Source organism: Typopeltis vanoorti, chromosome 13 (genome assembly GCF_054136105.1).
Source record: "Typopeltis vanoorti isolate ZY-2024b chromosome 13, IOZ_Tvanoo_1.0, whole genome shotgun sequence".
In the NCBI taxonomy this organism is placed as follows: Eukaryota; Metazoa; Arthropoda; class Arachnida; order Uropygi; family Thelyphonidae; genus Typopeltis; species Typopeltis vanoorti.
This window is the reverse complement of record NC_143561.1, coordinates 117,856,395-117,874,888: the sequence shown is the minus strand read 5'-3', so window position 1 is coordinate 117,874,888 and position 18,494 is coordinate 117,856,395. Positions and strand designations below refer to the sequence as shown.

General features: G+C 36.0%; 1 protein-coding gene across 2 annotated transcripts in view; it reads left to right on the top strand.

Annotated features, from left to right (window-relative positions):
* LOC150100494 (putative choline-phosphate cytidylyltransferase) overlaps positions 1-18,494 on the top strand; it is a 146,957-nt gene that overhangs the window by 58,327 nt on the left and 70,136 nt on the right. For both annotated transcript variants that reach the window (XM_090402461.1, XM_090402462.1), the window contains exon 3: positions 17,010-17,118. In XM_090402461.1, the coding sequence (XP_090258587.1) occupies positions 17,010-17,118 (109 nt within the window). The remainder of the gene's footprint in view (positions 1-17,009; positions 17,119-18,494) is intronic.

Sequence of the window (18,494 nt, the reverse complement as noted above, 5' to 3'; positions counted from 1 at the left end):
CCAGGCAGAAACCTTCAGAGAGCAAAAACTTTCTCTGACATTGGATTGCTTTAGTACTGAATGAGTTTTTGCTCACTTAAAGTTTAGGCCTAGTCTCGAAGAGAACCAACCATTTTTAAACAGCTGTCAGGCAGTTGAAACCTTTTTCAAATGCACTAATAAAAGGCAAATATGTGGGATGCTTGGACAGCAGTCACATTCTTTTTAGTAGTGCAAGTTAAGGCAACTTCGATACCAAGAATTCTATTGTCGTGAGCTCTCTGATCAAATTAGAAAACTTTCATAGTTTCTATATACATTTGGCTTTGAAACCTTTAATATCCAAATGCAACACTACTAAAAAGAATGCGACAATAGCAGTAAAACTAAAGTCCTGAAGGACAGAATAGAAGGAAATATTAGAGTAAATGACCACATTCTTGAAGTAAATGATTTTCACTTTTCAGTATCTTGGTTCCTACTACATCAATACTCTGACATAGTGAAAAGAAACAAAACAAAATGCTTTTCTGTTCCATAAAAGTCTAAGTAATATCTGGAAATCCAATCTCATCATTCCAAATACCAAAATTCATCTGTACAAAACCACCAGTTGAACCATATTTACATATGGCACCCAGACATGTAACATCACTACTTAATATCATATTAAGCAGTTAATATCATCTAAAACTTTTGGGACAACATGCCTTTGAACATTACTAGGATATACATTTTCCGTTCCATAAAAGTCTAAGTAATATCTGGAAATCCAATCTCATCATTCCAAATACCAAAATTCATATGTACAAAACCACCAGTTGAGCCATATTTACATATGGCACCCAGACATGTAACATCACTACTTAATATCATATTGAGCAGTTAATATCATCCATAGCTTTTGGGACAACATGCCTTTGAACAATACTAGGATATACATGGCAAGATCACATTTCCAGCCAAGACCTCCAAACAATTAAAAAAAATAAACTTAGATGGTTCGAACACCAACTTAGGCATCCACCTTCACTTCAGTGTTCTTTTTTCTCTATAGGACAACTAATGGACAGAGAATATGTGAAAGATCAAGGAAACAGTTTTGGAAATGCATGCGAGAACTTCTTTTTTGAAGATGAAGTTCATGAACAATCTGACATTTTCTATAATAAATTTAGTTTAATCCTTTATCCAAGTGTGAGCAAACAAAGTTTGCACCTGAAAGTATCTTCAGGACTGGGGTAAGGTGGTACAACACCAGGGCACTCCTTGCAAAGGTGGAGCAAGCTACCAACACTCCTATCTCAGTATCTCCTATAATGCAAAACACATCTTGCAGATATGTCTAATGTTATGCATTAAGGGAAGGGCCACAACCCAGACTAGTTTCGACCTTTATTGAGGTCTCTTCAGTGGGAGCCAGGCCCAAGTGGAGATACCAGGCAGAAGCATTAGCAGGTCATCTCTACCTATAGGAGTTGCCAAATGGTGTGCCACCCTTTTTTAATGAATTACTCTGGATTTAGAGAAAGATGTTGAAAGTTTATTTTTCACTTGGTTAGAGTATAATAAATTTAGTTTAATCCTTTATCCACCTTTTGCTCCACCTTTGCAAGGAGTGCCCTGGTGTTGTACCACCTTACCCCAGTCCTGAAGATACTTTCAGGTGCAAACTTTGTTTGCTCACGCTTGGATAAAGGATTAAACTAAATTTATTATACTCTAACCAAGTGAAAAATAAACTTTCAACATCTTAATCTAAATCCAGAGTAATTTATTAAAAAAGGGTGGCACACCATTTGGCAACTCCTATAGGTAGAGATGACCTGGTAATGCTTCTGCCTGGTATCTCCACTTGGGCCTGGCTCCCACTGAAGAGACCTCATTAAAGGTCGAAACTAGTCTGGGTTGTGGCCCCTCCCTTAATGCATAACATTAGACATATCCGCAAGGAGGTGTGTTTTGCATTATAGGAGATACTGAGATAAGAGTGTTAGTAGCTTGCTCCACCTTTGCAAGGAGTGCCCTGGTGTTGTACCACCTTATCCCAGTCCTGAAGATACTTTCAGGCGCAAACTTTGTTTGCTCACACTTGGATAAAGGATTAAACTAAATTTATTATACTCTAACCAAGTGAAAAATAAACTTTTGACATTTTCCATTTGGTGCAAAACAGCATAACCGAATTCACTTTCATCTAATGAACTTTAACTCCATGAATTTTTGCTATATGAATATTTCTGTATATAATTCCCTATTCATACATGAATGAACGATGATGATATATATGAAGTTTGAAAGCTCTTCTCCAGTCTCTCAATCAGACTTTCTGACTATAGGCCGTTTGAATTATGCAGTGTAGCAACTACAAAACTTGTCTACCTATATGTGAGCATTTCTTGCTGAATATTGATTGGATAGCAGTGAAATCTCATGAGAAGAATGAAACTGGATTTATTGAGCTGTTATGAGATAACTTTCTCATGTAGCATGTGACTAAAGAAACTCCAGATTTGAGTGTTAGACCTCAAGTTACACCTGATGTCAAAAGGAGGTTCAGTGAAAGATGTGACATATCTGCCTCTAGCTGGTGACAGTGACTGTGCTGTACTGACTTGCGAATTTGCTAAGTTCATGGATGTTCCTTTTGCAAAAGGTTACATGCTGAACTCCAAAGCAGGAAATTATAATCAGCTGAGGAGTATACTAGGTTCTTTGCATGTTATTGTTTGCTAGATAGGAATATCGGCAGTGCACTGAAAGCATTTAAAAAATGGTTAAATGATTCATTATCAGAATGGGTTGTCCTCAGAGTTTAATAGCATGAGAGCAAATGGATGAGTAATCTTATTAAGCAAGAGATTCATAAGAAAAAGATTGTGTGAAAGAAATATTGTGTGCATAAGGATGATGTCAGTTATGAAAATTATGAGGAGTAGGCCAGAAGAATTGCATCTGTTGTATGGAAAGCTACTTCTGAGTATGAAAAGATACTGGCTCTGCAAACTCAAGAAAACCCAAAATAATTCTATTATGCTACAAGTAAAAGAAAGGATGGGTATGAAAGAATAATGCTGTGAGTGCAGATGGTTTGTGGTTGACAGATGTAGAGGAGATTGTTCAACATTTTTCTAAAAGCTATCAACATAGTGAATACAGCATTGAGTCCATTGCTGCCTATTTACCAGGTGTATGAGGAAGAACTGTTCACAAACTGAATCAGAATTCCAAAGAAGGAGCCAATGGATATCAGCCCAGATGCTAAAAGAGCATTCAGCTGAAGTGGCTGGTTCTTTGAGCAGGCTATATTATTTAGCTTCAGAGCAGGAAAGATTCCACAGGAGTGAAAAGAATGTATGATAATCTCATTGAACAAGGTTGGTTCAGTGGCTGATTGATGTGTACAACTATTGACCTATCATTATGTATGGGGTATTGGTGAAGATTTTGGAAAAGTTAGTAAAAGCTTGTATACAAAAATGGGTTGACAGGAATCTATACTTTGCTATGAACATCATGGGTTTATTAAGGAAAGGTCATGTTTGAGCAACTTGCTCACACTTTATAATAATGTTACCATTGAGTTAGACAAGGGGAATGGATACAAAATGATATACTTTGACTTTAATAAGACTTTTGACAGGGTACACCATGGAAAACTTGTATAAATTGGAGAACATGGGATTGGGTTATGAAATATTAGTGTGTGGATAAAAGGATGACTGACTGATAGGTATCAAAAAGTTATGTATGGGAGATGTGGATCTGCAAGATTTAAGATGATCAGTGGTGTATCACAAGGATCAGTCTTTGGTCCATTGTTATTTACTCTCTACATTTATGGGAAGGATTTGAGAGGTGACATACAGCTTTTGCTGATGATGCAAAGATAGGCAGGGTAATCAGGAATGCAGTTGATATATACAGAATGATTTGAAGACTAGAATTGTATGTGAAAATGGCTGTTAGTTCACTGTTAGTAAATATAAAGTCATGCACTTGGATGTGATGAGATATCCAATGTCATATTATATTGATGGGATTATGCTAGAAGAAACTGGTCGGGCTTTAGAAATCTTGGAGATTTAGGAAGTTGAAGTTCAAGGGCCACATAGAAAAGATTACAAATATAACTCAGAAGATAATTGGAATACTGAAATGCACTGTAACATGTAAGTATAAGGAAGTCATATGTTCTGTAGTGAAATTACTAAACTTTCACAGTTTCTATATACATTCAACTTTTAAATAATGTTGGATCTTTAAAAGGCTTTGATATGATCTCACTTTGACTATTGTGCACATCTGGTTTTCATGATGATCTGATACAGTGGAAAAAATGCGAAGAAAGAGTGTTAAAGATGATATTGCAGAATATACAGATTATGAAAACAGGTTGAGAATTTGTGAGCTGCAGACACAGCAAACAGGAGAAAGAGGGAGGGTGATATGATTGACTTACAAATTTCTGAAAGGTTCATACAGGGTACCAGTAGATGGAAATTTTCGTATGGAGAAGTCAAGATGGTATCCATGGAAGTTGAAGAACAAATGCAGTGAAGAAGGGGGATTAGAGCTAGAGTTTTCTCTCAGATAGTGGTGCATGATTGGAATGGATTGCCTTTGAAGGTTGTGAATGCAGGTAATATGAATGAATTCAGGAATTATATGACACTTGATATGGGTGGTGTGTGGCCTCCTTGATTAGTCCCTGACTTCTTGGAGGTCTCTTAATAATAATAATAATATCATTTTCTCCATTTGCCTTTCCACAGTTCATTCTTTTGGTAGCTTTTTCTGACTCAAGTGACTCCCTGTTTGTACTTTCTCTCTTGAATATTTTTTACAACTAGTCTGTCACTGCTTGTTTTATCTAATAATCATTAAATAATTACTCTAGATATTCAGAATATCTTTAGTTTCGGTGTTCATGTCACCTTTGTTATATCTTCCTTTTACAGTACTTTTCCTTCCATTTCTGAGGTTTTTCAGTAGCCTTGAGATTTTGCCACCTCTCTGATATTTATATGTTTAGCTACTCTTTCACATAGCATGTTCTTATATTTTTTTCTGTAGTCTCTTAGTCTGTCTGCTAACTTCACTGCTGGGAACTTTTGCTATGCTTTCTTCTTTTTCAGGACTACTTGTTTAACATTTTGCATTTCATCATGGGGTTCTTTTTTTTTTTTTTTTGCAGACCACTTCACCATATGCATCCCCAGCTTGAATCAATCAATGCATATTAACATATCTGAACAAGTGTGAAGATATCACTATCAGCAATAACAGTAAATAGTCAATAAGACTTTTCTTTTTTCTTGTGTCTTCTCTCCATGGGAATTTATGTAGATCTTTATGTTGAAACATGGTTGTGCTGACTAGTTCATGTCCTGAACAGAAATTCATCAGGCACTTTCATTATTAGCTTTGTCCTTTTCTTTAAATTTTCCTGAAACATTTCTGTATTTATTTCTTCTTCTGTCATTTGGATCTTTGAGAAGTACAAGCTTTTCCATTTCTTTGTCATGTATTTTTTCCAGTGACTTAAATTCCTCCATATCTTCCTTAAGCAAGTCTTTTGTGGGATCATTTGCACAAGTAAGTTTCATTGTCCATTTCCCCATTTTGACTACTTGAAATTACCTTCCAATCAGGAAGTTTTATCTTCATGTTTGTTGTTCATTGTTATCTATATTCTTTTCTTTCTTTAATCATTATTACCTGAATATAACATCCTATATTTTATTATTTAATCCTTTAACATCTATAACACATACTGTATATTTATAACATACAGAACATATGTTAGGAATTTATAACGTTATTTAGACCTCTTAATTTTGAGATGGTTAAATATGCTGAACTAGAGGATAGGAAATCAGCCAAGTGACTTAATAATGTGAGGCTAAGAAATTTAGCTCATTGGCAGTAATGGAGTGCTTTTATAGAAGCATTACTCACTCACTTCTCAGTGTTAGGAGAATAAATCTGGTATTAATTAAATAGGCAAGTAATCATCTGAAGGAACTTCCACTAAGTAGTTTTATTGCAAAGTTGCAAGTTAATTAACAACAAGAAATAATAATTATTGTAAAAGAATAATGCTGCTGATTGTATATGGCAGGAGTTCATCAGGAGTTCAAAGAACATGGTTAAGGTGTTGTGTAATTATTTTTATCAGATAGTAATACATGTTACTGTCCAGTAGTCATGGAAAGTTTTGTAAACTCGTGTTATTATTTTTGACATTGTCAGGACATTTGATCAGACCACTGTACAGTTGCCATTGTACAGTGGTCTGCTTGTCTTTTGCTTAAATCACGAACTTCCTCTCCCGATTTCCCCCAGTGCTGGAGTATTTCATTGTTCTATACATTCATCCAGTACAACCTAACCCCCCCCCCCCCTGTATGTAAGTAACCTTTCCTGGTTAACCTCAAATCTTATCTAGAATTTTACTGGTCATCATCAGCGCACTGGGATGAAGATAGCATCTAGTAGTTTTAGCTCAACTGATCTTATACTTTCAGGATGTTTTTTAACCATGCTCTTAACACTGATCTTCTGTTAGTGGGATTAAGACATAGTCAACTTCATTCCTACCATAGCACTCTTTTTTATCATAAAAAAATTTCACTTCACCCTTTACTTTTGTTAATTGGATTCCAGTCAAGATAGTGTTCTTTTCTTGGATTGACTTATCTCTAGCCTTTTCTGTCACTAATGCATCATGACAATCTCTGCTTTAACCTTCAAAAGATTTTGTGCTTTCTGCCCATGACACTTTTTACCTGCATAATTGCTAACACTACATAAATTTCATATCTACCCATCCTTGAAGTGCTTCTTTCACGTCTTGGATGGTGCATCATAAACATCTCTAAAAATACTTGATATTGTTTAGAAGAAGGAATCTGGTTAATTATTCCTCCTTATCTCTCCTTGTTTTCCTCCACAGAGATTGTCTATTCACATCTTTCATACATGTTTTGTATCTGCTTTAAGCTTCTTCTTTAGCTGTTTTCATGAAGATTTTTGTTGAACTGGCAATTGTCATTCCACTGTTTTCTGCTAAGACTAAGAATATGAGTAGGTGCTTGCTGTTTACTGTACATTATCAAACCCATAGCACTAATTTCTCTTCTACACATTTCATCTATTTTGTTCTTTCTTATCTCAGTCTTTCCCGAAGTCGGCACCCTCCAGCTGTTTCAGAACACTGCATCTGTAGATGTGTACTTTTTCCTTTCTCTTTCTTATATGTTGCACTGATATGCTATAAGTTTTGAAACCTTTCATATGTGGAACTAATATATATATATATATATATATACACAAAATAAATATACATATTCCAACCTCTTTCCTCTCCTACAGGAAGTCCACAAAGACTCGCATAAAAATGTCACTAATCCATCTGTAAAATTTCTTAATGCATATGAATAAAATCATATCTAATCCTACTAGGTTTGAATGACAATTTTATAATAATCCCTAATACATCCTAGTAGTACATCAATCCTTTCATGTGTGCTCACTGCTGTATCAAGGTTTTATATATATATATATATATATATATATATATCCATCTGTAAGAAATTTTACAGATGGATTAGTGACATTTTTATGCGAGTCTTTGTGGACTTCCTGTAGGAGAGGAAAGAGGTTGGAATATGTATATTTATTATATATACACACCCAATTCTCTATTTAGACGGAAGATTGGTTCCAGAAAAAAACGTGTAAATGAAAACCGTGTAAAAAATAATCAGTGCATATGAAAAAATAGAAGAATGGTTTCAGATGTGAAAACCCAATACAAACAATAAGTTATTTTCAAACAAAATATATGAAAATCATTGAATAAAACTATTTAATTTTAATGGAATGTTTTTTTTTAAATACTTATTTAAAGTATATACATATGTATCTTTCTTAAAGAAAACAGCATGTCACTAATAAAATGAGAAATTCGAAAAGACTCAAATACACCGTGCATATGGTTATTAGTTAAATTTTATTTGCCATCACTTTCTGAGAGTAGCTGCATACGTTTGTGTGAGACTGGAATTAAATCACTTCCATCACTTGAAACACTTTGGCCTTCTTGTTCATACTGCAATGGTGAAACGCTTTCTTCAGTAAAAACAACTAAATTAGCACTAATTTCCAATAATTCTGAAGGTCTATTCTCTTTTACCACGAACTCCGTAATTAATCGTTGAGATCCTGTTTTGACTAGATCTTTGTATAATTTTTCACATCGCATCATACTTGACTTCAGTTCACGTTTAAACTGTTCAATTTGTTCAGTATTTGGATCATGTGTAAGAAAATGACTTTGCAATTTGCTAGCCATTTGAAGCCTTTGTTAAATTAATCCTGCAGTAAGTGGAGTCTCTTCTTCATAATTTTTTCTTTTTCATCGAGATTCTCAAGGACAGCTTCTATTATTTCGTCATCACTAATGGCCTTGTCAGCCATCAGTTCTTCAATATCTGCATACGAAAAATCATCAAATCCTTCTCTGTCAACTGCACGTGCTAATCTGATAATATTGGGATATTCAATTGTATGCAAAGGTACGGGGGTTTTCTTTTTCACACATTCTGGCTAAGTAGCTTTCCAGCATGCAATCCAAAATAGAAAATTTCTTCCACACAACAACAACAACTATCAGTAAATTATCCTTATCTAATTTATCCAAAATGTATTGGAATGTTCTTATGTAGTAAGTTTTGAAAGTAGCAATCACACCCAGGTCTAGTGGTTGTATTAAGGATGTTGTATTAGGTGGCAGAAAATAAAATTCCACATTTGGGTGTTCTGAAACAGGATGGCCAAGTGCAATGTCTATAATCAATAAAACTTTAAGGTCCAGTTTTTTTTTTTTGCCATCAAATAGTGTTTAACTTCTGGAACAAAACAATGATGGAACCATTTATTAAAAATTTATTTTGTAACCCAACCTTTTTTGTTTGCCTTCCAGTGCTCTGGTGATGTGTTAAAATCCACGGCTTTCATTGCCTGTGGTCTTTCATCATCATCACGAATCATGGGTTCACTGCCCGTTGATGTCTGATGCCTGTTTCACTATCTTCTTCAACCTTTCTTTGTCCAGTGCACAGTGTCGCAGTTTTGCACACCCATTCCACACTAGTCTTTTATATCGTCTATCCATTCTCTGTATGGTCTACCTCTTCTGTTTAAACCATCCAAAATACCAAACATAAATGTCTTTATCTTCCGGTCCTCACTCATTCTATAGATGTGTCCAAATAACTCTGCTATTCAGATCCCCAACAAGAACCAGCTTTTCCATTTTCATTGTGTCAGTTGCTTTTTCTAAAACATGAAAAAATTCCTCCACTTCTACCTTAGTAGAACCTTGTTGGGACCATAGGCACAAATAGGTCTCATTGTCCAGTTCCCCAAAATCATATTTGCTCACATCACTCTACTTGAGACTGCCTGCCATTCAAGAAGATTAGCCTCGTATTTTGTGTTGAATACTATGGCAACTCCTTCTTTTCCTTGATTGTCATTGCCTGAATATAACATTTTGTATTTATTGCTCAGAAAGATCTCACCAGTTTTTGTCTGTTTTGTTTCAGTCACCCCTATTATGTCGATCTGGTACTTATCTAATTCCTCAGCTAGCTCCATTTCTTTGCCATTCAGGCTTCTTATGTTGATAGTACCGATCTTTAACTCTGGTGATGTTGAGTTGGGATGTGTTTTCAGATTTGTTCCAGTAGCTGACTTTTTGCTGTTCGCCCTTGTTCCCTGGCGAAAACAACGGGGTCCTTGTTTAACCGGGCGACGCCCCAGCTGGCATGAAATTTTGTCATGTTGTACAATCATTTTTTATTTTGGTTTAACCAATGAGAATACAGTTTGGTAATAGTTTTAAACATTTCTAATTGTAAATAAGAAATGATTGTTTAGCAAACAGCTTAACTCCTTCCAAGCAGCTTTATATAGGCGGGCCTCTGGTAACGGACCAACTTCGAGGAATCAGCATAGCACCTTTCTGCTTCCAGGAACCAACGGCAAGTGAATATAACAGATCATCTGTTGGCTTAAGTTTGAGGAATTGTAATTGCAAATTTTTTTTTTTTATCACCACAATTGTCTACATTCTGTAGCATAGAAGAAATCCCTGATATTTAAAACACTGAGAGGGGGGGTTTCCCCAAAATTCAAGTTTAAGTACGTATGTACCATACTGGTGGGAAATGATAATGATAATACCCTTTTTAACAAAACTGAATTCAAACAGAAATTTTAAAAATAAGCACTATTTGAACCGTGGAAAATCAAAATATGCTGTGTAAAAATAAAATTGCTTCTGTTTTCTAAACCGTGTTATTTCAAAATCGTGTAGAAAAAGGCTCTGTAAAAAGAGAATTAGCTGTGTGTGTGTGTGTATATGTATGTGTATATATATATATATATATATATATATATATATATATATATACACACACACACACACACACGGACTATAGCTCAAGTTCATAATAACTGTAATTTACAGTCGAATATCATAACTTTATAATTGTATAGCTTTAGAGTGTCTCAATGTTTATTTCAGTGTCTTTTAATATCTTTCTATGTTCTTAATGCCTGATGAAGTCAATCTCGACGAAACATGTTGCGTTTTCAAATAAATCTCAATTTGTTATAATTCTCGGGTTTTTAGTCAGTTTATATTAAAAATGAACATATCCCAACCCCCGAGTTAATAGTAGTAGTCATATTATGTATGTATATATATCTGATCCACACATGAAAGGTCATGGGGAACCTATAGCATATCACTGTGTGGGCAACAGAGTAACAGGAAAGAGGAATCTCTTCATAAAGATTAGAGGTAAATGGAATGAAGTTGGTTTTGCAAGCTTGAAGCTAGACTATAAATGGGTCAGTTGCTCTTGTTCTTACTGTTTTGAATGATAGTGGTCATTACAGCAGAGCACTGTCAATGAAAGTATCTGTAGAATAGGCATAAAGCAGAAAGTTGAATCTCTGTGAGAGCGATTAGAGTGGATCTTTGAGAGAGAGGATCGTCAGTTAACCATATTGACCTTTTCTGGATAACATCAAGTATTCTAGATGAGGATTTTGGTATTAATTACCAAATAATTACTGCTCACACAATTAGGATGGTGTACCACCACCCTAATTGTGTGAGTAGTAATTCATTAGGATTTGTACAGAGTTAGCAGGTTTGGGTGAGAAGTAGTGCCTTGTGTGGACACTTTAGCTTCTCAGCTGCCAAGTTTTTTGGCAGCTGCAGAAGCTAAAGCTGTGCTTGACATGAGTTTGTGCCAGAAAAGGTTGGAGATGTAAGTCAGGCCAAAAAGGTACATTGGACTGTGCTTGGATATCTGAGTATTGTTGAATATTTGGTAAAGAGATGCAAGATATTTCTTGTGAGAGATTTGACAGGGCTGAGTTTTGATGGCATTAAAGTCTACAAAGTTATCCTTACTCCAGTGAAATATAGCAAGGGTATCAGAGTTTAAGATATAGGTTTATGGTAGATCTTGAGATTTCTAATACTGGATAGTGGGAAATGGAGTGTACGTTTAACAGTGAATATGGATAGGATTTAAAGTCAGTGGGAGCAAGTCATTTATGTACAGGCAGAAGAGGGTAGGAGAAAGTACAGAGCTCTGGTGTGCTCTTACATTCATGAGGAATCTGAGGAGAGAACCCATTTGCCATGACTTGTAGTGAGCGATTAGTGAGAAAGGTGCCAGTCCAGTGGCAAGTAGTAGAAGGTGGACCATGGGATGGCCGTTTGCTGAGTAGTTGAGAGCAACCATGTGAGGTTTTTCCATGGCTCGAGTCTGGAGGTGGGTGGTGAATGAAGTCTGTTTCACCAAAAGTTGTACTTAATGGTCTTAGGAAACAGAAGGCTTGACTACCATTTGGACAGGAGGTGAGATGCAGCATTTAGTTCTTTCAAAGTCTGATTTGGATATGTGATGGTTTTTTACAGCTTTAAAGCTGTGACATAGGTCAAATTTGCAGCTGGAGTTTTGGTCTTGAGTCACCTCATGGTATGCTGAATTTTTTCTTGTACTCTGTTAATAAAGGAATTTTCAGCCAAAGCAGATCAGATGGGGTTGGAGGTGATTCAATGTTTTGTAATCTCCGACATGTGCATTCATTAGACCTAACATCCCAAGTGCCACCCTTGTAATAGCTGTGTGACATGTAGTTTGGGCAGTTGAGGTAGATGGTAGTTATTGAGGTTCGCTTAGGAATAATGATAATAATACCAGTTTAGGTGGTGATTGTAGTTGGTGGTGCACATCATTCATATTGATGTTTAGGCTTGAATGTTGATGAAGTGGATGTGGAAACTTTATTTTTGGAAAAAATTTGCTGATAACAATTTTTTTTTTTTTTGGTTGGATTTTTTATTTTTTTTTGGATTGTTTTTTTTGGAGATTTTTTATGATTTGCACTCAAACTGTGTGTTTTGTCAAGTTGTAATTCATTATATTGGGGGAGGGAGGAGAGAAGAAATAGGGGCATATGGTTTGAGGGTGACGCATTTTCAAACATGCTATCTACACTCAGGAAAACTTCTGGTATGGAAGGGAAACTGTCGAGGCAATACATATTGCCTCGACAGTTTCCCTTCCATACCAGAATACTTGGTCTCCCTCCAATCTTGAAGTGGTAAAGTAGGTAACAGCAGGATTTAGAATTAGCTTATTTGAGTCTTTGGATTTGTTACTATCAGGTTCAGTCCTTATGTATGATTAGTGGCTGGCCTGCCAAAATGTTTTACTGCTGTACCCTTGAATGAGGGAAGATCTAGACTACTTGTGTGATTGGTCTGACCATGAGGATCACTCACATTGCATGTGTGAAGAAAGGTGGGGGGGGGGCCTTATTTTGGTGACCAAACATAACTGCAAACCATTTCAGGCCTCTAGAAAACCACCTCCAATAAGGTGGTATTTGTTGGGCAATGAAAGACCTACCACCTAGCAGTCCAGTTGGCATTTTTTTCCATCTATGGAGGGTATGCTTACTCAGTAGAAATACTCACCGGATGCACCAGAGCCACATTTGTGGAAAAAGGCTGATACTAAAGTGGGCTCGACCTGACTGCGAGAGGCTATATATTGTACACTGAAAGTTCTTTAATACATGTTTGCATGATTTTTTATGTTGAGCCCATACACGAGAGGTTGGTTAATCAACCTATGGTACATTAGCACCATATGTGGGTAGTGGGTTGGGAAAGGAGAAACTTGTTCCTTGGGAAACACCTCACGGGAAGACTGTTCCACAATACAGCAGTAGCAGGGATGAAGGAGGAGGAAAAGAAACTTGTTCTATGGGTTTCAAGGTATACTGTGAAGGGATATTGGGTGTCAGATGTATGTGTTCCAAAGGACTTAGTACTGAGTGTGGAAATTATTGATGCTATTTCAGATGAACATTTGCTATGGGAATATTTATAGAATACATATATTGTAGAAACCAAACATCTCTGCGAAACTGGGAGGAGTGAGTTGGTAAGATATGGGTATTAATCAATCTAATTGCCCTCCTCTGTATTGAGTCAAGCATTTTGAGAGAGCTGGTCCACACTCCAAATGTGAGAGCAGTATTCAATAGCTGGGTAAATTTGTGATTTGCATAAGATTAATAGCTGTTCAGAGGTGAAATAACATCTTGAGCTAAAGAGAAATCCTTTTTTATAGAAGCTCAGAATAGTGGTTGTGATGTGTTTATGCAGGAGAGGCTTGATGTCAGGGCAATTCCAAGAAGAGAAATTTCATCTTGTCTGGGAAGATGGATGTCAAAAATAATACTGGGAGAAAGTGGTTCTTTTTTGTGAGAAATAAGACAGAACTGGATTTTGCTAGTAATGAAATTGATGAGGTTGTCTAAACTCCATTGGAGGATGGCTTGGAGATCAGATTTAAAGGCAGTTGTGGTTGATGTTCTATAGTTTGGGATTAGTTGTGTAGAGTATGGTTTATCAAATGAAAGGGAGGAGTGCAATGTACGGTCATCTGCAAAACTGTGTATTGGGTTGGTGAGAGAACAGAACCTTATGGAACCCATGCATTAGTTGAATGGTGAGAGAATAAGGAACCATCCACTATCACACACAGTGTGCATCCAAACAGAAAGCTGGCAATCCAACTGCAGAAGTCCCAAGATAGACCAAACGATGGAAGTTTGCTTAGTAAGCCTTTGTGCCATACTCAGTCAAAAGCTCTGGAGATATCAAGTGCAACCACTTGAGATTCATCGAACTTCTCCATGGCATTTGTCCAGAGATAAGTGATATACGTGAGTAGATGATCTCCTGTTGATAAGCAGCAGTGGAATTCATATTGGCAGTCGTTTATTAGCTATGTGCCTTCGAGATAGTGTAGGAGTTAGGAATTGATGGTTCTTTCCATTACTTCAGATAGGACTGAGGTGAGTGAGATAGGGCAATGATTTGTCACCCTTCTTGGAAATGGGTTGGATATAGGCCCATTTCCAGCCTGTGGTATAGATACCAGTGGAGTAAGAAAAAAAAAAAAAATATATATATATAGGCAACATAGGATAGGAGTCAGTTCTGGTGCACAAACCTTCAGGACAACTGGAGGAATGCCATCAGTGCCAGTAGACTTTTTTTTTCGTCTAATTTGGACAATATTTTTCTGATCTCTTTGGCAAAAGCATATAGGGGACGTTGTATTATTGGGAATCTGAAATGGTTGTGGGACAGTTGCCATTATAAGTTATAAGTGCGTTAGAGGTTAAGTGTGAAGCCATGAGGTAGGATTTTTCTGTGAGCGATGATGTAATAGAGCCATCTGGGTATGTAAGGGTAGGAATAGTGTTGGGCAAAAGTCGTGACCAATTGCTTTGGCAAGAGACCAAAAGTCTCGGCTACTGTTTGGATAGGCTGCAAATTTCTTGCTTTTTGCTCTTTCAAGGTTTGTTTTGGAAGCATTGATAATTTTATTGCAGCCATTTTAACTTGGTACATCTTTTGGAGAACCAGGATTTAGTTAGGGACAGCAGTTCAGAGTTGTGTGGAGAATGTATGCTCATGCCAGTAAGGATTTGGTGATATGTTCGGGCATATGTTTGGGTTGGAAAGCCAGAAACAATAGTCCAACCATGGGAATGAGGCATATAAGTCACAGAGGCTGTTCCAATTGGCACTGTTATAATGCCAAACTACTCTTGTGTGGGAGTGACTGTGTAAGTGTTGTTGTTCCATGGAAATGAGGAAATAAGCACTAGGTTGTGGTCAGAATTACTCAGGGGACTCACTACATTCACTGCATATTTGGAGGAGTCATTGGCAAGGAAGAAATCTAGAGTATTTGGGGAGTGGTGCTGGTATTCTGGTCGGCTTTTGAACAATTTGTGTAAGGTCGTTAGTGATGGCAAATGTTTCAGTATCTCTGTCTGCAGGATCCGTACAACTGGAAGAGGAAAGCCAGTTGGTGTTATGGACATTAAAATCACCCAGGAGGATGATTTCACTATTAGGGAAGTGGGACTGAAGAAAATCAATTTCTCAGGAGGAGAAATTAAAGAGCTCAGAGTCGTTGGTGGCATTGGTGGCACTACTGCATGAGCAGTGTAGTCTTCTTGCATTTTTTTGTCAAAAAATAAAAATAAAACAAGTTTTAGGTCATTTATCTCTGCAGTGGTTGCTAACGTCTTGGACATGTGAATGAGTCTGTCTGAATTCAGAAATGAATACAGAGGAAGTTGATGTTTCATAATGAACACTATCTCTTTGTTAAGGGTGGGTCTTATCTCTGTAACTAGCTACCATTTTATGATAAAGTTATGACCAAGTTGGATAAAGGGAAATTGATACATCTGAACCTCACTATGTCCTTAAAATGGAAGATTATTATATGAACTAGAACACATGGGGGATTGAATTTGGATAAGGATGGCCTGGCTTATCATTAAGCATTAAAAATGTTTGAAGATCCAAGATTAAGAATTAGAAAATAATCAGTGGTGTACAACATTACTGTTTAATTTGTTATGTAATGATATTAGGAAAGACTTGTGGAAAAATAATGGAGGATAGTTCATTGTTATTAAATATGAATTTCAAGTTGAAGAAATTCTGGAGAATACACTTAAATAGGATTTTGCTTGAAAAAACACTTTAGGGTTGTAAGCCTGATTATGAGCAGAGAATTGAAATTCAGGCAGTTGCTTTTGTAGAAGTGGAAAGAATGCTGAAAATAGTAATGCTACTGAGAAGAAAGCCAGCAGTCAAGCCTCTCCTTACATAGTTTTGTTATGACTGCATACAGATGATTGTGCTTGATTCTCATTTCCTCTCTAGGATTTTAAAGGGATGAAGAAACATTGAAAAATGTTCAGAAGTAACCAACCATGATGATATCTGGCCTCGTGGTTCAAGACTAGATTAAGACTAGAATTTTGGACACAAGTTTTGGTGACTAGTGTTGAGTAAGCAGAGGGGAAGTGATATAATAGAGAAATATAAGCTGAAAAGAGAAGATTATGATAGAATAGTGGGCAGAGTGTTTCAGTATATTGTAAAAGGGAAGAGAATATGGGTTTCCCCTTGAGTGTGGTGAACCATACTCAACAAAGGAGGATTGTTCTCTTGACAAGTAATGGGTAGATTGAGTAGTGTTCTCTTGACAAGTAATGGGTAGAAGTTGCCAATAGAAGTATCTTGTCTGTGGAAATTTAAGGTGGTATGTGAGCTTAATGAACCTCTCTTTATGAGTCGTTGGATTTGCTGAGAAAAGCCCTCCCATGTTCTCAAATAATGGGTACCATTTAACTTCTTCCAGTCTTCTTTGTCATTAATCTTGTCATCTTAATCAATCCTTGAAGCCTCGGAAGAACTTGAACATAATTAAATATATTATTATTTCATTGTATTAATATTTCAATTGTTTAGGTATTTTAAGCATCCTCACAGGGACGAATATAATGAAATGTTAGGTGTGTTGTCTATGATATGTTTTCATTTCTAGGGTCTGTGTCGTCCTGCACCTTATAGTGATGAATCTGCTGCCATAGAAGAGAGAGAATGTTGTGACTATTCCATCCGTATCACTAAAGAAATGGCAAGAAATGGCATGGGTAAGTTGAATTTCTTATTAAAGAATTATTTCATTAAGTTTTATTTATGTGTAGTGATTTACAAATGAGTTGGTTTCTAATAAACTTTTTATAAAGTATACACTTAACTGTTAAGAGATGCTATAGTTAAATAGGTAGCAATAGCAATGTATATATCATGTACTTTACTTTTTAATTGAATCAAAGCACCTCTTTAAAACCAGTGTCATTATAGTACCAAGCACTTCAGAAACACAAATCACTGAGTCATATATTCAGGGTGTGCTAGAGGTGCATTGTACAACTGAAAAATTCACAAAGAAATAATTTTTAAGCAGTTATTTATTTGAAATGAATTTATTTATTTAGTATTTATACTAAGTTACTTACTTGAAATAACTAGGCATGAACTATTTCAAATATAAAGACATTCAGAGTGAGACTGTAAATCATTTACAATGAATGTCGCCATTGAAACATGTGTTCACTAGTCATATATGAAAAGAAAATAATGTGAATGTCTATGGAGTCTGAAGGATCGATGTACATTTTTAACTGCTAAAGGTGAGGAGATTATGCAGCTCACATGCTGTTGCATGTGCATTGGCCAATTTGAGCAGAAATGAAAGTTGTATGGACTCTTAGCAGCACAGGTAGCTTAGTTCTATTCAGCAGATTACATGCAGTCAAGAAGTTCAGTGCAGTTAGTTATTTCTTGTGGTTTCCTGTTAGATAACTATTTTTATTTTTATTATTATTTTTTTAAACTAACATTTATTTTCATCCTTCTCGACAGCAGGAAAGATATTTCATGTACACATTTTTTCATACTGAGAATACCAAGTAAAGTTAAAAGTTGTTCAAGACAGTAAACCACATCCACTTCATCTAAAATTTATGGAGCATTTACATCTCAAAAGATTGAATAGATATATAAATGTTTTTTTAAATAAAGTCACGGTTTTTATACAGATTTAATGATTTATATAATATTGCCTTATCACCCATTGGAGACACTCCAACCTCAATAGTAGAAGCAATTCAAAATTGTGACTGAAAACATGCAATACCTAAATTCTATTAAATAACCTCTGGAACCAAAAAAGCAGCATCATTGGCCATTGGAGTGAAGTACACTGAATTAATGTAGTATACTTATTGAGTTAGCAGAGTGCTTTATTGCTATTGCTTATCCCAGAAATGGCCTTTCAGATTTGCAGTATGCATACTACCTATTTTTTTCCTTACTTTTTAAAAATGTATATTCCTAATTAACAGATTGACTGCCATTGGCATAATGTGTAAACTTCCTGCTGGTGTGAATAGGCTGTTAGTACTTTCTTTTCAAGAATATATATATATATATATATATAATTTTTGTAGGGGTGTATATTTTT